This window comes from Crocodylus siamensis, chromosome 7, assembly GCF_052110815.1.
Source record: "Crocodylus siamensis isolate JL-2025a chromosome 7, ASM5211081v1, whole genome shotgun sequence".
In the NCBI taxonomy this organism is placed as follows: Eukaryota; Metazoa; Chordata; order Crocodylia; family Crocodylidae; genus Crocodylus; species Crocodylus siamensis.
The window spans coordinates 3,396,488-3,416,113 of NC_143401.1; the positions used below are offsets into that span (position 1 = coordinate 3,396,488).

The window sequence follows — 19,626 nt, forward strand, 5'->3', positions numbered from 1 at the left end:
GAATCATCCAACAAATACCCAACATCTTTGATGCTTGGATGGATATCCTGAATCACAGCTTCATGCTGACAGGAAATAAGTTTGGTGCTACAGATTTCTGCGGCAGCAGAAGCCAGTGTAAACTCAAAATGCCTTTCCTTAAAAATAATATTCAACTGGGTAATAAGCTACGCTCAAAAGCAGCTAGCAAGTGACAGTATTCTGGGAACAGCGGAAACATCTTCATTAGTGCTGCAGGGGGGAGGGGAAGAGTTTTCTCCTTAAAAAGGACATGAAGCAAAAAGCGTAATATGATATGCAGCAATTGAAGGGAACAATTCTGCAAATTCAGAGAACATTTTTTTTAATCACATAAAATGACACTCCAGGGCTCTGCAATTTTGTGATCACAGGGAAAAAGGCACGAACACGAGCCAAAAAATACTCCGTTGAGTGAGCATGCATTTGGAGTTTAACATTTCTCTTCTTGCACCAAGAATGCTGCTATTAAATATTTTCATCCAATTACCTTCCCAGTGTTAAATACATATACATCAACTCCCATTGCTTCTAATTGGCTTATGTAGCTTACTTGCCAGCTTTATTGTCTCCTCACTAAATCACTGGTAACAAAGCATGCAGCTATTTGGAAAATGTGTAGTCAACAGGGAGAATGAATAGTTCAAGGGACTGATAATGGGACAGGAAGCCTTTTGTATCCAGAGAACGCATCTGATCCCAGCAACTCGTTAATGGTGACCAAAAGCTAAACTGTTAGGACCATAGCAGAAGTCCATACAAAAAGGAGTTTAGGTGGCAATAGTTTAGTAGAGGTGTTGTCTGCATCATAAAGACCACCCACAGAATTGGTACTGGTTGATCCTTTGGAAGACAGTCTCACAGACTAAATGAGCCCTGGATAGTAAAAGTTACCCCGAGACACGGTGGAGTCTCCATCCTTGGAGGTTTTTAAGACCCTTGTAGACAACGCCTTAGCTGGGACGATCTAGTTAGGGCTGGTTCTGCTTTGAGCGGGGGATGGACTAGATGCGACCTCCTGAACTCCCTTCCAATCGTCATTTTCTATGAGTCTATGATTGTAGCAAGTGGGTAAGAAATGCTTTCCCAGCACCCTGGGTTAGGCCTTCCATTTCTGGAACCATCCATTTGGTACCTTCTTGAACGCATTACACCATATATTTTCATCACCTTCCTTTCTCTTTTCCCAAGCTGTTGCAATCCCTGTCCAGCTAAGGGATCCAAAACAGCCTGGTTTCCCAGCGGCTGGGGCCAATGACATCCCCTCATCAAAACAAACTGTCAGCACAGTGCAGGAAGCTCACAGGCACCCGAGCCAAGTACATGAATTGAACCTGTGCACCCGCTGATTTTCCAAGAATTGTTGATACAGTGTCCACAGACCCGATCTACTGTGCACACTCCGTGTACTCCATCGCCAAAACACTCGAACATGGAACAATACCAAGAACTGTCTGCAGAGATGAACTCTAAACATCCTGCATCATTTATACCGAGCTGCTGTGAGATCCATGGTTTTCAGACCGTTTGACCTGCCTGGGTCCCGAATGTGACAGTTGTCACATATATTCACATCAGAGAAACTTGCAGAGGTTCACAAAGAAGTACAAATTCAGCTTCTGCTGAAAGCAGCAGCAGTAGCCTTGACAAGACAATTTGAGATGCTAAATGAGATTCCCAGTTAGTGACAAAAAATCTAGTTAGGGATTGCTATTTTTGCACTAAAATTAGTATATTAAAGAGCTGTTAGGCTGTGAAAAGTGACTGTATAATGGTATTGTAAGATTCCATATTTATTTGCTGTCAGTGATTTCTGAGCAAATTAGCTCAGGTTACAAGTCAAAAGATGGATTTTTCTAACTGTCAGCCCTGCACACTCCATGAAATATCTGAAAAAAATCAAGCTTTTTACCTTATCGCTGCAATAAAGACCCTGCAATCAAAATGTTACTGACAATTTGGCTGATGCACAAGCAGAAAGAGATGCCAGTCTGCTCTCCCATAGCTACAGAAATACTGCAAAGCTAACGGGATTTAAAAACATTTTGTCAGAAAAATAAGAGGCCATGACAGATATGGGGAAAGGGCAGAATAATAAGCCTGTTATACCACACTGTTATAGTGAGAAGTGTATGTGAAACACCTCAGTACATAACTTTATCTTCCCCCAGCTCTCTCACTCCAAGGATCGAGATATGCTATATAAACATTTGTTTATGCTCAGCAACATGAAAGATGGGGACCTGGAGATACCAAGGATGGCAGGGATTAAATTACTCAAATCTGACTGGAGATGCAAACCTAAACTCAGGAAAAAAAAATACTTCTACCAATTCTAGCCAGGTGTTTCTTTTCTATGCTTATAAGACAGTGTCATTTTCAGACCAATATCTTTCCTACATCAATATCCTTTGGGCCTGATCCTGAGAGATGATGGGCATGCACAGATCCCACTCAAGTCTGGCCCCTTATAAAATGGAGGAAGAAAATCAAGGGGAATAATAAAAACTGAGGTTAGAGCAAAATAAGAGTGCGGTGTAACATGGGATTATATCACTCATGATAGATCCTTCCTTATACCATTAGCAGCATGATTCATCACTCCAAGGCACTAGCTCTCAGTAATATCACCAAGAGTAGGTGAAATAGCAGTGTATGTTCTACAGTATGTTCACCCCACTGTAAAGATGGAAAGCTGACTAATGATCTCTAATGGGCTTCAAATTGCAAGACTCATAGTTTACTCATTTACATTTGTATACATGAGTTACAGAATCATAGGAAGTGAGGGTTGGAAGGGACCTCTGGAGGTTACATCTAGTCCAAGCTGCTGCTCAAAGCAGGACCAGCCCCAACTAGATCACTGCAGCCAAGGCTTTGTTTAGCTGGGTCTTAAAAACCTCCAAGGATAGAGAGTCCACCACCTCTCTGGGGAGCCTGCTCCAGAGTGGCTGTTTTACTACCCTCCTAGTAAGATTTTCCCAATATCTAACCTAAACCTCCCCTGCTGCAACGTGAGCCCATTGCTCCTTGTTCTGTCATCCACCACCACTAAGAACAGTCCAGCTCCATCCTCTTTCAAACCCCACTGCAGGTAGTTGAAGGCTGCTAGTAAGTCCCCTCTTGGTCTTCTCTTCTCTTCTCCAGACTGAATAAGTCCAGTTCCTTCAGTCTTTCCTCAGAAGTCATGTGTCCCAACCCCCATTTTGGTGGCCCTTTCATTATGCACAGAAAATTAAAAAAGTCTTGGTGCCAGTTGATCAGGAGCATCAAATTCTGAGCATGTTACTTAAGTAACAAGTTTCAGGTTACAAGGAATGGCACTTACAACATTTATAAACTGACATGGTTTCGACTTTGACTTCAGTTTCAACTTCACAATGCTTGATCCGACACGACACTGGCGAACAAGTTTGCTGCGCCACCCGTCTCCCTGGAGAACATCTCTCCAAACTTCCTTGGACACCTTCTTTAAGGAAGCCAACGAGACTCCAGAAAAACCTGCAGCCGAGACTCCTGAAAAGATTCCAGCCAACCTTCAAAAAGTCCAATCAAGAGCCCTCCAAGAAGTCCAGCAAAGTCAACGAAGTCCTTCCAAATCAACAGGATTGCTATTTACACTATAAACGCATTATGTAGCTATATTACTCATCTATAATTGAGTATAAAATTCTAGGTTATTTTTGGTGAAAATAGGGCATCGGGCCTTGGTTCAGGAACAAATCCCCCATTTATAACATGGTTTCCTATGGGAAAATCAGTTCCAAGTTACAAAGTTTTGACTGAAGATGCTGTTTTCAGGAACCAATTGTGTCATAAGTCCGAGGACTCCCTGTATAAGAACAAATTTACCATAGAAGACCAGCGGTTAAATAAGTTTGGAATCTTGCCTCCAAGTCCATGCCCTGCTGAAGGCGGCAAACACGTCATACAGCCTAGCCAGCAGTGTATCTTTAGGCATAGAAATCCAAAAGGAATCCCTCCCTCAAATCACTGAGTGGGAAGGAGTATCACATGGGAGAAAACTGGGATGATGTGATGGGGCAGTTCTACCTGGTCCCTTATAAGCAGAATTAGCTCAGTGGGGAGGAAGGAAATGAGGTAGGGATGTGGCGGCGGAGTTCTGGCCCTGCTCCCCACCTCGGCGGCTGGCGAGACGAATGCCAACACTTCACTGCTCCATAACAGCACAGACAGAATCACAGGCAGGAACAGAAGGTGAATGTTTGTTTTGTGCTTCTGCTGCCATTTACCAGAATATAGATGATAAGAAGCAGATCCCCGGCTTCCCTCAGGGGGAGGCTGCTGAAAACCAAGGCTTGGCTATAAGTGAGCATCACTTCCACAACAGGAAAATGCATCACCCCTGAAGAACTTGATTACTTTTCAGTCACACAAACATGTTTTAAAATAGCCCCAAAGAGGTGTCCTCCCTCCCACACAGAAGCAGCTGTAGAGAAATCTCAGCTGAGTTTTGACACCTCCAGTCAGAAGAATACCAGGGTTGCCTACGATACATCTGTGGCTTGAGTAAGAAAAAAAAAAAGCATTATGAGGGGAAAAAAGAAAATCAGTACGCCCCATAATTTTAAAATGCTTCTGAATACAACAGGGATGCACGATCATGGCAGGGGACTGTCTGATGCTTCATTTCTAGAGTCAGCAGCAGTTTGAAAGGGGGAAAAAAAAATCATTTAGCAGTAAGAAATGCACCACGTAGCATCTCCTCAGCAATCGTCTGCAAAACCCTTGGGCTCCAGGGTGTTTTCCTTGAGAGCCCTCACAGACATGTTACAAGCAAGCACAAGTACCACCAATTGTTCTAGCATGAGAAACGCATTTAAAACCTTTCAATATTTTGATCTGTTTACAGCCACCTCCTTTTGGGAATTCTGACAAGTTCTGCAGAAGAGAAAAGCTCTGATGCACCAAACCAACAGGAGCAGCAAAATGCAAAGTCTAAACTAGGAGGCAAGATGCGGGAAGCAGTTCTGGAGGGGCATGGGGGGATGGGGGTCATGGTCTTGGTCCTGGGGAGAAAGAGAAAGGGTTTGGTAATAAAAATGGGGGACAGCAAACTCTGGAGCCCCAAATACCACAAGTAGACACAATACAAACATCCCCACCCTCTTCTTTGAAGGCACTTTCTGTGACGTAAGTATGGGCCCCAAGGAAACAAAAGAAAAGTGAAGTACCTTGTCCGGGGTGATACGGACTCCAGGACAGAGCTACAAATGGAAGTCAGGTCTCCAGTCCCACAACTACGCTACACACCATCCCTCCCTCTCCAAACATGCCAGCTGCTCCGAGATCTCTACTGTGCTGTGCCAACACATCTGAACTCTCATTCAGCACCCTCATGCTGAAACCGCTCCAACCCACCATGCTCAGATTCTTCGCACACTTCCACAAAACTAATTATCACCTTATGAATGTGCATTCAAAATGCACCTACAGGTCATCTGAGGTTGAGGATCATGCTTAGCCCTGAACTTCTGAGCTGGAAGGGGTTAGCAGCCTCACAGAAGAGAGTAAAGGGTTTATTTTCACTGCCTCCGTCACACTGTTTATTCACTGAAAAAATCTACTTCCACCCTCCCCTGGATACAGGACTCTGAGATATTACATCTGACTACAGGCAGGATAGGGTCTGGGGACACTCTTGCTGGAGGGAAGTGAAAGGAGTGGTTAAGAGGAAATGGCCAGCCCTTCCTTTTGTCACCACTTCCCCAAATGCTGGGCACTTTCCCATCAGCATGATCATTTTAGCACAGGCCGTGCTGTAGAAGATGGAGCCAAGCAGAAAGTCGTTTGATAAGCTGGTGAAACAGAAGAGAATAGACTTATATCCAAAATGGTCTGAGTAACAGCTCAGAAATACAAAAAAGAAAGTGCCAGCTGCTTAGCACTGGAATTATGCAAGTTACCAAAAAATGTAATCTGCTAAAGAGCAAAATTTTACAAAGTCAGTAAGCACACAGTGCAAAGCACCTTTAATACTGATTCACTTATTCAATATTTCATGAGATCCAAATCCTTGCTCACCAGTGAGGCAATTCGAGGAAAAACACTCCATTTGGTCAAAAACCTGATGTTTACAAGCTTGAGCAGCAGCATTATCAGGTTTGGAGTGACTTCCTGCTTTAGTAACAAAATTTGTCAGTTTTATAACAGCTCTGCAACTCTCAGACACATTATGTGCTGGCTGTAAATAAAGTGATCTTAGTTGGGGGTTCCAAAGAGCTCAGATGTCCAAGCTGCCACAGAAATCCACTGGGACTTAAACTCGTCAATCCTGAAACCAAGGACTTTGAACAGTCCAGCCCCAGTTCCATCTCTGCGCACTCTGTAAAAAGGGAAAGGGGAAAGAGGCCGAGGTAACGCAGGCTTTGAATACTGCAGTAACACAGCGACGACTCACCAAACATGTTACCAATGTGCCCATTCTTAGTTAGTGGCCGAAGTTCATTTTTTCCTAGTGCATATAGCTTGTAGTTGTCCCAAGCAAACTTCATCATCTGTACAAAGAAAAAAGAAGTTAAAAATAAAGCACTTGGCAAAACAATGAGATTTTATTAAACTTCAAACTCAATGTAAGGCTTGATTCCAATTAGAGGCAAGTCCCAGTAATTGCCAGTGCCATACTAAAGGCAAAAACCTAAGCCAAACTTCACCATCTACATCAGAGTCCTGCCAGAGGTTCCCACTTGGCGTTATACTTTTACTAGGTCATATTTCAACCTTGACAGTGTGGAGCCATCAGTTCTGGCACATAAATTTGGGACTGTGATGTTTCCAGAGTACAAGACACTGTGTACCTGTTTCTCATGTGGTACTTTGTTGTAAAGCTCAATGGCAACTCTAGTTGAAGAATTCCTTTGAACTTGCCATCTCCTACCCAACAAACGCCAATATCTCAGAATGGTGGTTAAAACCGGGTTGAAAAGGTAACTGCTGAAGCTGGCAAGTCAAAAAATCCTCCCCAACAGATAGTACGTTTTCAGTATAAACCTCCTTTTGATACGGATTATCAGGTGACTATAGGACTAACCCTTCAGCTGCCCTGCTACAGAATGTGAGCATATTTATACAGACAGGCTTTAAAAGGAAGCATCAACTGGGCCATGCCATGCACTGGATTTTCTAGAAGAAAGAGAAGATACTGTTCTTAGGTTAAACATTGGGAAAAGCTTAAAACAGTGTGATGTTTAACGTGACCCTTCATTCAGTGAATTTAATAGCAGATGTTTTACAGGAGAAGGGCAGAATCCAAGAACTTTCCGTCAGGACTCAACAGCATCTCTTTGCTAGAACCCCGAGTAGTCAGGAAGATGGACATGATGACTTCTGAAAAGCCCCTTCCAAGTCACACAGATCTGACCAGAGCTGTTCGAATTGAAATGGGCTTCCGAGAGGTCACCGAGTTCACCTTCCAGGGAGGCCTCACAACTAGTGGGTTGGTTGGTATGGATGCCAACAAATACAGCTTCTTTCTTCTACACACACCATTAGCTCCAGCTGGAAGGAAACATTTAAACTGACAGGTATTGCGTTCTCCTGATCCAAGGGCCACACTCATCCGCTTCCAAGGAGACCCTTAAACAAAACCACCTTTTACAAGTCCCTGCAGCCCTGCTCTGCCAGGACCCACCAGAGCGTTTGATGTGACATGTGCTTTCCTTCAACTCCTGCTCTGGCATCAAGTCAGAGAGGAATGTGGCTTTGGAGGATCAACAGTATTTTCTACCTCTGCTTACCCACAGTGAAGTATTTCCCACTGTAGGGAGGCACTTCACGGATTATAGACGAGGGGGGAAAGTGTGATGAAAACAATCCCCCTTATGTAACCATTGCCGTTGTCTGTATTCACACTCCCTGGTCTATCGAGGACTAAATATTCAGGCTCCTTCAATCCAACACTTTCAGCTGCCTTCTCTTGTCTTTTCCTCTCCAGCTGTACATGTCCCAAACCCAATGTAATGAGTATCTGGCAGGCTGCACCTTAATTAGCACATGCACAAAAAGCCACACGACCAGTAATTTTTTTTTTAAGCATCCAGCTTCCAAAGTAAAGTTTCAGAGAGCTAGTTGTATGAATGAGGATAAACATTTGCAGAACTGACTGATAACATTAAGGCTCCAATACCACCAGAAGGAGGACTTCTGGCTGAATAAAGCAAGCCACTTTGGCTTTATAAATTCAGAGCAGGATGAATTAGTCACTAAAGCTCATTGATTTGAGAAACCCAAGTAATGACCGGTAAAGAAACAGCCTCCCCATAAAAGGCAATCAAGGAGGCACCAATCATATGACTCAAGGCTTTCATTTATTTTTTTTCTAGCTCTACAAGGTTTTTCAGTGAAATTTTTAATAGGAATTTTTCATTGTTTTTACCATGCTCTTAGGAATGATCTTTAGGGAGCTCTAGGGTGTTTCCTTGATGATATTCAGCAATGCTCTTTCATCCTTCAAGGATGGATGCTAGTATAGTCCATTAAAAGTAGAAGAGCTCTACTTTGTATTTATTCTTCAAGGGGTTCCCGGGAAGAATATTTTCCTGCAGTCTGTGATAAAGACTCAGGCACAGGAAGAGAAGGGACTGTGGAACCTGTTAATTTGTTTTCCCTTCTAGATCCTAAGAGAGGAAGGCAGCACTCCTGTCGGCGCTGGCTGAATAGATGTTAGTTCCACCTAGCTGGAAAAACATCCACTGCTGTAAAGGAATTCCACATATGTACAACTTCACCTTTGAACTAGGTGAGGATAAAAAGCAGAGAGAGGAGTTTAAGGGGCCATCCCGCCTGGCATTCTTATAGCACCTGCTGCTCGGTTCTGATATATTGCAAACGGCAAAACATTTGTTCTTCAAAGTATCCTGGATTCCCAGGGGTCTCTTCTCTCTTGTGCAGATGGATCAGTGGCATCCCGAGAGGGTTAACATCACCATTCAAGGCAGGAAAATTGCTCCCACCTTCCCTTCAAGTTTAGTGGCAGAACTTCAATAGGAGCGCCCTTTCTACTAAAGGATGGAAGTTCATTTGCTTGCTGGTACAAAGCACAGCTAGCCTTGAAGAGGTTGATTCTGTCACCCATTGAAACTTAGGGCTGTTCTGACAGCATTTTTACAAGGAACTCCTGACAAAGTATTTTACTTGAAGATGTAAGCCCCAAACGTCCTACCCCAAATGCTATCTGGGGAAACGAATTTACAGAGCCTCTCTCTTTCCTCACTAGGCTGCATTTTTGCTTTTTTCCTTTATTTGCCTATAAAACCATTTTGAATGTGAAATTGTTATGGTGTTATGAAAAGTGTCAGTACAAAGCAATTTCCTGCTTAGCTATGGTGGCTAAGCAAACAAACTTTTTTTGTTGATATTGTTCTGGATTGATAATCCTAGAGATCAGAGGAGATATGATATGCTGCCTAGAGATATTGAAAGGTTGCAGTTTTTCCTTTGCATGAGAGAAAAAACTCAACTGCAGTTTCTAAAACACTGGTTTATTTGTGTAGCAAGATCCATGATGTGGTTCTCTCTTGTACTCCAGACTCTCCCCGATGACTGGTTCAGAAGCAGCATTTGGGTAAGTGTAAGCATGCCAAAAGTTTTCATACCATTCTACCAAGTCAGCCCTTTTGCAACAGTCTTGTTCAGTTCAAATTTAGCAGCACATTTCACAAGCCACCAGACTTGAGATTAATCATGCATCAGAAAGTAGAAATCCTACATTTCTATATGGTTTAAAGGCCTGGTATCTAGCTCTGAAGCATTTTAGATGATGTTGGCTACAAAAGTCTTGCTGAAAATGATACGGGGGGGAAAAAACTGCAAATGGAAAAAATCAGCACAACGTGATGCTAATGCCTGGTTCATGATGAAACACCAAGGTTAAAAAGGAACACTTTTTATCATTTCAGACTCTGGCAACTCATGATATATCCAGAGCTTTAATACTATGTCATTTTACAGCTGGAAAAAAAACTGGTATTAGGTATACGGAAATTACACAAGCTGGTTCACAGCTTCAGCAGTTGTGCTTGCCCATGTGCTGCATGCCACCCGATGGGACAATTATTGATCTGACCCTGCAATTCTAATCACCCCATCTTCCCGTTGATTTATAGTACAGATTCTGAGTTATAATTGAACTTGTCAAATTGCTTTTCCTCTCCGAGATGTGTAATCCACCTTATTTCCCCCACAGATTTCCAACTACCATTTTCAATAGCATTGTCAAGCTTTGATACCACATCATAAATATATATATTTTTTTACTTAGTAGAGCAACAATGAAGTACTTGAAAATGTGCACTGTCGATACAATTTCCTTCTCGCTGTTTATGCCGCGCATAATTTTGTACTCCTCTCACTTCAGACAAGGGAAGCCAGTTATGGCCTCAATCCTATAAGCTGTTTTACAGAGGGACCTGACATCAGTGGGTGTTGGGCACAGAACAGCTTGCAGTGTTAAGTCTCAACAGAGCACAGAAAAGATGGTTTAAAACTGACTTCATTTGGGGTATTTTTTTAAAGCTTTTTAAAAAAAAAAATCCGGGCAAAATTTCATCTTGGAGTGTCTCTTTAACTACAGTCACAAAATGCAATACAAGTCACTAATACTTCCTCAAACACTTTCTCTTTGCCAGTGCCAAATGGGTAGGCCTGCATTGTTACCACATAGCTTTGATTCTCATCTCCTTTCGTGTTTGTCTGCATGTCCTCGCATGACTCGTAAATCAGCAGAATGGGCATCGCTGCACTTGCTGAATGTTTATGCAATGAATCAAATTATCAATACAAATTCCATTAAAAAATCCCACAATGTCAGGGCTTCATTGGTTCCCTGGTCTGGCATGGCTTTTATGGCTCAGGTCCAAAGCTATACATCATGGAAGCCTTTGGACAAGTGCAAATTGACTACTCCTGCTCTTCTGTCCTAGAATCTTTTCATAGGTGTTGAGCATGTGCTTGTTTCTACCGACTTGAAATGGAGGTGAGGGCCCTTAGCACGTGAGAAGTCCAACTCCTGGTTCTGGACGGTAAGATGGCATGGAAGATGACAGGCAACCACTGGAATTCTAGAAGATTTTTATGGCCTTGTTCTGTAATCTAGGCAGCTCGAAAGGAAACCCTTCGGGCCTATGATGGAGAAACATAGCTCACAATAAAAAAAACCCACACAATGTTACCAAAGTAATGTTGTGCTATGAAGGTAGACATGCACATTGCTTTGGCTGAAGCTTAATATATGCATCTAAAGCATCCAAGTCATTAAAAACCCTGGGTTAAATCTTCTTGTAGAAGTGAGGGGGAATCAGAGAGGGGGAAAAAAACCCACAGCCGTACTACCATTTGCTTTTGTTATGTTTAGCCCAGTTAGATTTTGAAATGCAGAGAATTGCCAAACAGCTATTTGATTAGTTTTATCCATCTAGGCTGGGATAATTAGTAAATGCCTAAGAGATGAAATTTAAATATGCCAACCAATCACTCCTCTTCAAGAGCTTCCCAGGAACATTATACAAAGCAATTATCTTTACAAGATAACCACTTTCAAGGCTCTTTTTGCCTTTTTTTGTTTTTATTCTTTCCCTTAACTCCATTTAAAATATTTAAGCTGGCTATAAAAAGATCTAAAAATTTACAAGCTTGGGGTCTTCCAATAATAATATTGATTTCATTTTTAATACCTTTTTTCATATGCTTCCTCCCTCAGGACTGGTACATGGCTTCCTTCCCATTTTTTTGGTGAAGATCATCCACACCATCAGGTAGGAACTGCCTCTTACTTTCTCGAAGCCCCATAGGGCAACAGGAAAAGTGGAAGGGACTGGCATGTGTGTGCACGCACACATGCACGCACGCATGACAAGGAGTCACTACAACTTCATGACAACGATTAGGGCCTCTAATCTCACTCCCAAGCAGGGATGTAATCAAAAGTAGATCCACCGGCGTCAATGCCATGATGTCAGTTTATAATCCGAGGTACTCACGTTATTGTTTGATATGATTTTACATGCACAGAAATACACACACAGCCCTAGGGAATATTTTTTTTTTAAAGGATGGAGTATGAATACAATGATGGACTCAAAGAACCACTGCCAAGCTGAATGACTTCAAGGCCTTCTGATGATGGAGAGAGTCCTCTGAAACACTTTTAGCAAACAGGAAAATGTTATGTAAGTGCTGCATCACTTGATTGAAAGGTTTCATTTAGACAAGTCCTAATATCCACAGGCTTTTACTTTACAAATTTTAAAAGACTATAACTAGCAGAACAGACTTGGCTACAGCGCGCGAGTATGTTACCAGGCAACACGTGGAAGTGGACAGCAACACTGATAATCCATCCTGAAGTAATTACATTTTATAATTAAAGATTACTGTAAATCCAATAGATCCCAATAGGAACTGAAGCAATTTACAGACACACTGGCAAACCTGTCTGTTTTAAAGCAGCCATGTTAGCTTCTAACCTTGAATAAAATGCTAAGGGAGAGGGAGAGTTTTTCATTTAACCAGCTTTCAAACACCTGACAGCCATAATAAGTCTCATTTCTCTAGGCTATAGGCAGATCTTTTCTTCATTTAAATAACATTAAACACATGCATTGCATTAATCTCTCTCAGCCCCAAGGTGGCGAGTACCCGAGGTCTGAACTTGGGGCAGGACTCCTGGCCCTGTGGAAGTCAGTGGCAAAATCCCATTCCCTGCTTTTCCGCTATCTCCAAGTCCTTCTCAGCTGCTCTGGGCCTCGTGCTACCCATTTGGAAAATGGAGATACTATTACCCCAGGAAAGTGATGAGGAGTAAGAGATAAAAGTGCTCCTACCCAAGTGAATATGCATGGCACTAGTACATGTACAAGTGTAATTAAAGTTAAATGATTTAGTTCTCCGCGCCTCTGGCAAGGCACAATTAGTCATCCCAAAGATTTCATAGAGATGGAAGCAACAGGCAGAGAAGGCAAAATGCCACATCCAGGCTATACGCACTGTAATCCTGACCTGGCCACCAGCAACTCCAGACCCACTTCATTTGCAGCTGGACCCAGATGGAACATGGTGCAGGGGCAGGAGCCCAGTATAACCGGGAACACGCAGATTAAAGTGATGTCATGTCAGGGGTGCAATACAGCCCTGCTCAAACAGTTCATCAACACACGTTAACGCCCTGGAGCAGAGCTGCAATGCAGATTTTAAGGTCATGGCTTCAATCTTCCTACATATCACAGGTTACAGTACTTTACCCAGCAGTTCCCATCTCAAGCCCAATTCCTCACAACTGAACTGCAGCACAACTTTATGAAGCCCACTCAGCGTAACGCGGTTGAGGTTTTCCTGAGCGGTTCCATCTGTGATGATCCATCCGATTCTTCCTTCAACGCTGAGCATAGGCTGGCGTTTTCAGGCTCGGTTGTCAGCCCGAGTCTACAACCGTTTCCCTGTGCGTGAGCCCTTGGTAACAGCTTGTAGAGCTGAAATTGAAACTCTGCCAAATCTGCCACAGTGTAAATAGGCTGGCGGATACTTCAATTATTAGACATTAGGCAGATACTGTAAATAATTTGCTACATGTATCTTTATCTGCCAAGTTAATGTAATAAAGCAGTGTTCAAACAAGAGGTGGGCAGGGCAGTTTTCTACCTAGGACTTTTGTAGCAGAATTCATTTTCAAGGAATTAAGGCTGGTGGCTTTCTCTCCACCACTTACTGTTATTTTTGGCTTCCTTCTATTGAAGCAAGCCCCAAATGAGGCCAGGAGAGACCAACAAAAGGAACAGAAACTTTGAATGGATGAGTTTGCAGTTTAATTTAGCAAAGAAAATGAAAGCAGGGCGTACACCATGCTCTTGACTTGTGGTTAGCACTTGGGGCAAACCAAGTCAACAACCAACACCACTGCAATGAGCTAGTGGATGGGCCCGATTTCCCTGACCTCCATTTTAGGCTGCAACAGAAATGAGTGGTTGTTCTCCACGCCCTGTGCTGCTAACTGCTACAAGAGATCTTCTCATATCAGCAACTAGGGTGCATGCTTCTGTAGAGAAGGTTCTTGGAAGTGGTGGTGACACCCAGTGGATAAGATGTACAACATGGTAACAGCCGTGAAATCACAAGCCGCTCCAGCCATGCTACGTTCCCTGGCACACACAGCACCTTTCGTCTGAGGTCCACAAAACACTTTGAAGCTCATCACTGCCTCCAGCAAGGCAGCCAAACATCCCCGTTTTCCAGATGAGTAGACAAGTGAGCACAAGAGTAATAATGCTTGTTGCCTATCTTAACAAGGGCCATCTGTAATAAATGAAGCCCCACCACATTCAAGGCAAAGACATGCATTATTCTCATTTTACAAAGAGAGAACAGAAGCCCACAGCAACAAGGTCATGAGCAGAGTGACAGAGACAGACACAGGACCCAAGAGTCCGTCTGACATACAGTCCCCTGCTAGGAAAGCTGAATGCAAATAAACTCACTCCTAATTAAATTCCTAATGCAACTGGATTTAACCATGCCAAAAGAGGGGGGCAGGGTGGGGAGGGGAGTTTTTAAGTGGGGCTACATCAGGCATTAAGTCCCAGCTGGGTCCATCTGCATCTAAAGTAGGAAATCTCAGCAAAGCAGTTTAGTTTTGCAGTTAAAAGTTTCTTAATGAAATGGGAGGTTGCAAAAAAACCGACAGCCCTATTTTGGGGAGAATGAATTTGTGAACTGAATGCCAAGCAGAGAGTGCTTTAAATCACAAGGGAGGAAAATGATGGTAAGACTCCCTGATGTCTCATGGCTGAAGCTTTGGACAATTGTTCTAGGTCTCTCCTGGCACCAGAAAAAGGAAGGCAAAAATGTGTTTCACACTTCTAGAACTGATCCAGCAGATGATGTTCCAGGGTACAACCACAACTGATCCAGCACAACAGCCACTAGAAATAAAAGCGGGGATGGCTCTGCTCGGCTGCTCTTGAGTTTTTTCCCTCGTGCGACTGCTCAAGTATTTGAGGTTTATAAAAACAAAATAACAAACTTTCACAAGAGGCTGAGTGCATTCCCAATTTGCTCGGAGTGACACAGGCCTGGAAGAAGCAATCTTATTAAACTTGAAGACTGATTTCTTTTGCAGATTGGTCCTCCAGCAGTAATTTTGCCCACTGTAAGCACTGGGATCAGTTTCTAGGATCAGAGCTAACTACAGAGTCGGTGATGCAGATAAAGTGAGAGATTTTCCTCTGACAAATATGCTGAATACGAATGAGAGAGGGAAGCTAGAAAGACTCAAGAAGGAAAAGGAATGTAACAGCGTATGAATTCATGAGAAATTAATTTAAAAACCACCAGGGTAATTATTAGCTCTCCAGTTATTACTACTGAATGGATAAAAAAAGAAATATTATTTCAGCAACTTCTGTATAATGAAGACATTAGCAAATGACCTGGATTTCTGGTTTTCAGCACCCTGTCTTCTTTCACCCACTCACATGGACAGCAAAAATTGGAACAGGAAGTGCTGGAGTCTTATGGATTTGGGTTCACTGCTCCCAGGTATTTAATATACAAAATAGAATTCCCAAATTAATAAACTAAGATGCATTTTCTCAAGTTTGCAAAGTTTGTTATCTACAACTTAAGGCTCTCCAAGTGGTAGGTCACAGATAACACCAGTCCTCTCTCCTCCTCCCCACACTTCAGTGAGGATGCAAAAATAAGTAATTTTTAAGGTCTGACAAAAGCCATTGGGTCCAGGAAGTCAGGAAATCACCAAAGTAAGGAAAAACGTTTGGAGAAGTTACTGTGTGCTCGCTTACACACAGACATGCAATGTAAAGTCATGCCAAACACCAACAAAAATACCAACAAAACCCATACATTTACACTGTATGGAAACATGGCATTGAAGTATCCCAAACTGTGCTGGAATTCACCAGAGATTTCAGAAATCCTTGGATGAGCTGGTGTTTGAGGTGCAAAGGTCCTATCCACAAAAGAAATATTTCTCCTGACATTTGCAAAACGCTACAAATCATTAACTTTACATCCCAAACATTACATGGGGCTTCACATCATAAACTTATTTTGCTGACGTACTTGCAAATTAGAAGATGTTTGCAAAACACTGCAGCTCCATAAAACAACCCTTTTATAGCTATTGCCGGGGGGCTGCACAAGCACAAGGTCTGAGACAGACACCAAAGGAGAGCACTAAACTTCAGAGGCTGCTTCATTATTTAGATTCTTTGAGTGTTTCCGATTATGTTGCTTCATAATGCCTCCTCTCTTCTGAGCTGCTAGTCTTTTATGCTGGCAAGCCTTGAATAAAGATGTACCTTCTTTATAATTGTGCTTCTCTGAAAATACAATCTTGAAAAAAAAATTCTCACTCTTGGGTCTTGTACCAGTAGAAGTCAGGCAGGAAATTCCCCTGGCTCTTAAGATTTTTGGCCCTGTGATGTACCTGTAGACTGACTTAAGGGGATCTGACATTCCAACCAGCTTCTTCCAAGCACGTTCAGCAAGCGATATTCTTTAGCCTTCAATGACACACAAAGAATAAAACAAAAACTCCAAGACAGCAACACTCCACATGAATCACAGAGCGCGATTACTTAGGGGCTGGGCCCAGAATGCTCTCCCCTCACCAAACAACCACAAATTTTAAAGAACAGTGGTGAGGAGATACACAAGTATCTTGCCAGATGATTTTTCAGAGCTACATTATAACCACCGCTGAAGATTTTTCACTTCTGGAGAAGCAGCAGCTCAAGGGATATTTCAAAGGATGGTGTAGCAATAACTTAACACAAAGGGGCAGACTGCAAGGGCAGAGGAAGATACCTAGAATTCTTTTTCCTTAACAAAAAGGTAGGAAAAATGCTTTCTAGAACCCATTGGGTCCAACTACTCAACAGCCTGTAGGATGCATCCCAAAAAGATTAGTTACAGAAGGGACATACCACAGGAAGAAATCCAAGAATGGAAAAGACTTGTGGTTCCTCAGCCTCAGATGCAGAATCATGGCAGAAACTCTCTGGATATTGAATCCAAGTTTCAAGAAAGACAGAACACAGACCATGAAACCTCTATTTATATGCCTGCCATTCAGCCATTCTGAGACAAGTGAGTAACACCACCTTACCTGAGCTCAAATGAATCCTTACACAACTAAGACACGGAACAGTAATTTAATGTACCCCAGCAACCCCTGGCTCTATGGCAGCATTGCTACCTATGATACCAAATGTGGAATAAAACCAGAAAGAATGGGCTGGACAGCCCAAAGGGCTCTGGCTCAACGAGTAACATTTCAAAAGGTTTTTTTGTTTTGTTTTTGGGTTTTGTTGTTGTTTGTTTTGTTTTTACAGAGCATGGGACAATAGTTCTTGTGGTCACACACAGAGAAGGGGGAGGGAGAAGAACCTCCCTTCCCCCTTGCAAGACAATGGCACAATAGCAGGCCCATGAATACAATTATCCCTGCTGGATTCCTAGAAAAGTTCAGGTTTCTTCCAACACCAACATGGCACCAGGGCTGGCATCATAAAGAACAGAGCTGTAAACTGACGGGCTAGTTAAGGAAAGAAGTTAAGGGGGAAGATGGAGAACAAGTTCTCCCCCCCTTACTCCTGCTTCATGTGGAGAGGAGCAGAAAAGGAAGAAAGCATCTGTAGGGAAGCTGCCTCCCCCACAGTCCAAAGGCTGGAGAGGAGAGCAAAGTCTGATCCAGAATACACATAGGGGAACTAGTTGTCTACTTTGTGCTTCAGCCCTGTCCTGGATGGCTTAAAATAAATGATCTGGAGGAGGACCATTAGCTTGATACCATCTTGTTGGCTCATCTGTCTGCATAGTCTTGCTTGAAGTGAGGGACTGGAGCATGGCTGTCCTCTCCCTGTCAAAAGTTGCTTGTGATGTCAATTTCCAGAAGGTGAAGGAGCAATTCTCAAAGATTAGCCAGCCTTCAGCGATTGATCCACTAGTTTATGACAGATACTGATTAGTAAGAGCCAGGAATCATATATCCTGCAACCTTTCCATTGTCCACTGTCTGAGTTGGTACTCAAGGAAAACATGAAGCTCCTGGAGCACAGTAAGTATTTATTAGCCAGAAACTGATAGGCTCCTCTAGGAGTATCTTGGTCAACAATAAATCAGAGAAATCAGCTTTCAAATACTGGATCTTTACTAAAATATGAAGTTCCCAGAGCAGATGTTAGAACAGTCAGAATGTGGCTGCCAGAATGAAGGGGGATTCGCTTTCATTTAGTCTGACCTCCAGTCATGGGAGGTATTAGGGCTTGGCCCTGGCATAATTCCAATGCTACATTAGATGGTCATCACACTACCAAGACTAATGAACTGCTAAAAGGGTAAAGCTATGAAAGGCAATTTAGAGATGTACATAAGCCAAGGGAAAGAAACCTAAGGATTCCTAGAAATTAGAGGCAGAAAAGATCTACTCACACATTGTCCATTGTCAGTACAGACCTGTCCCTCTTGGTACCTCTTCTACTGTTTTGTTTACACTAGCTTTAAACATCCCATGCAACAAACTCCCATGACTTCTTGTAGAAAACTATTTCACACTCAATTAAATCTCACTATTAGATTTTTTTTTCCTTTAGTCTTGGAAAACCAGAGAACAACAAATGGGAGGAAAAGAAAGGTATCTAGATTTTTTTCCCTATGTGAGAAAACACTTTTAAATATACAAAATTAGACTCTGCTTCCTGTATACCCAGGAAAGATCCATAACTGGAGGAAGAGGAGGAGTAACTGATTTTCATGGAACCAGAATAGACTCAAAACAGACTTCTAATGAAGATTTGGTTCAAATCATCGCAGCATTTAGAAAGTAGGAAATCCTATTTTGATTTCACTGCCAGAAAACAACTTCTAAAGAAGCATTAGAAAATAAGCCCTGGTACTTGGGTGAAGCTAGTACATTACCACCTGTGAAAAGTAACCTATTTTCATAACCCCAGAAGGCAGCTGTGCTCACAAGCTCAGGACAATCAGCACTGCAATGCAAGATGAAGGCTCTGGAAAAGGAACCACAGACCTCATTATTTCCAGTGAAGGCTTTTTATCTGCTAGCTGGGCCTGCCTGCACGCAGAGTGGGAGGGTTTCAAGGTAAGTGCAGGATAAGTAAGCACTAATGCACGATTATCTTCTTGCTTCCCAAAGTACAGTACATGGCTATGCACTTTCTTGACTGGCCAGGGAAATTGTGTTAATGCAACCAGAGCAAGATCCCGGTTTTATTCGCTGCCTGTGGAAAGATACAAAGATGGTTGCAATTCTCAGCACAAACAAGGATTTAGGACTTTGCCATTCTGCAGCTGGAATCAAGTGAAGTCGACTCACTGACTGCGTACGAAACAGCATCCGACCCTTACGGCACTGACACTTCCGACAGAATGCCAAACAGAGAACCCTTAAGAGGAGCTGGCATTTGTACAGCCAATTGAAACGTAAACCACTAATTAGTGCTAGGCATTGCTTTCAAAGCCTTTACCCAAGTTATTCCTCCCAAAACTTTTCTGATTATACCCAACCTACCAATTGGTCCGTTGAGGAACAGAGATCAAGTGACAAGTCCAAACCCA

At 42.7% G+C, this 19,626-nt stretch overlaps 1 protein-coding gene across 1 annotated transcript in view; it reads right to left on the reverse strand.

Annotated features, from left to right (window-relative positions):
• MAN1C1 (mannosidase alpha class 1C member 1) overlaps positions 1 to 19,626 on the reverse strand; it is a 70,465-nt gene that overhangs the window by 41,969 nt on the left and 8,870 nt on the right. The window contains exon 2 of the mRNA XM_090057608.1: positions 6,440 to 6,536. Coding sequence (XP_089913734.1) covers positions 6,440 to 6,536 — 97 coding nt within the window. The remainder of the gene's footprint in view (positions 1 to 6,439; positions 6,537 to 19,626) is intronic.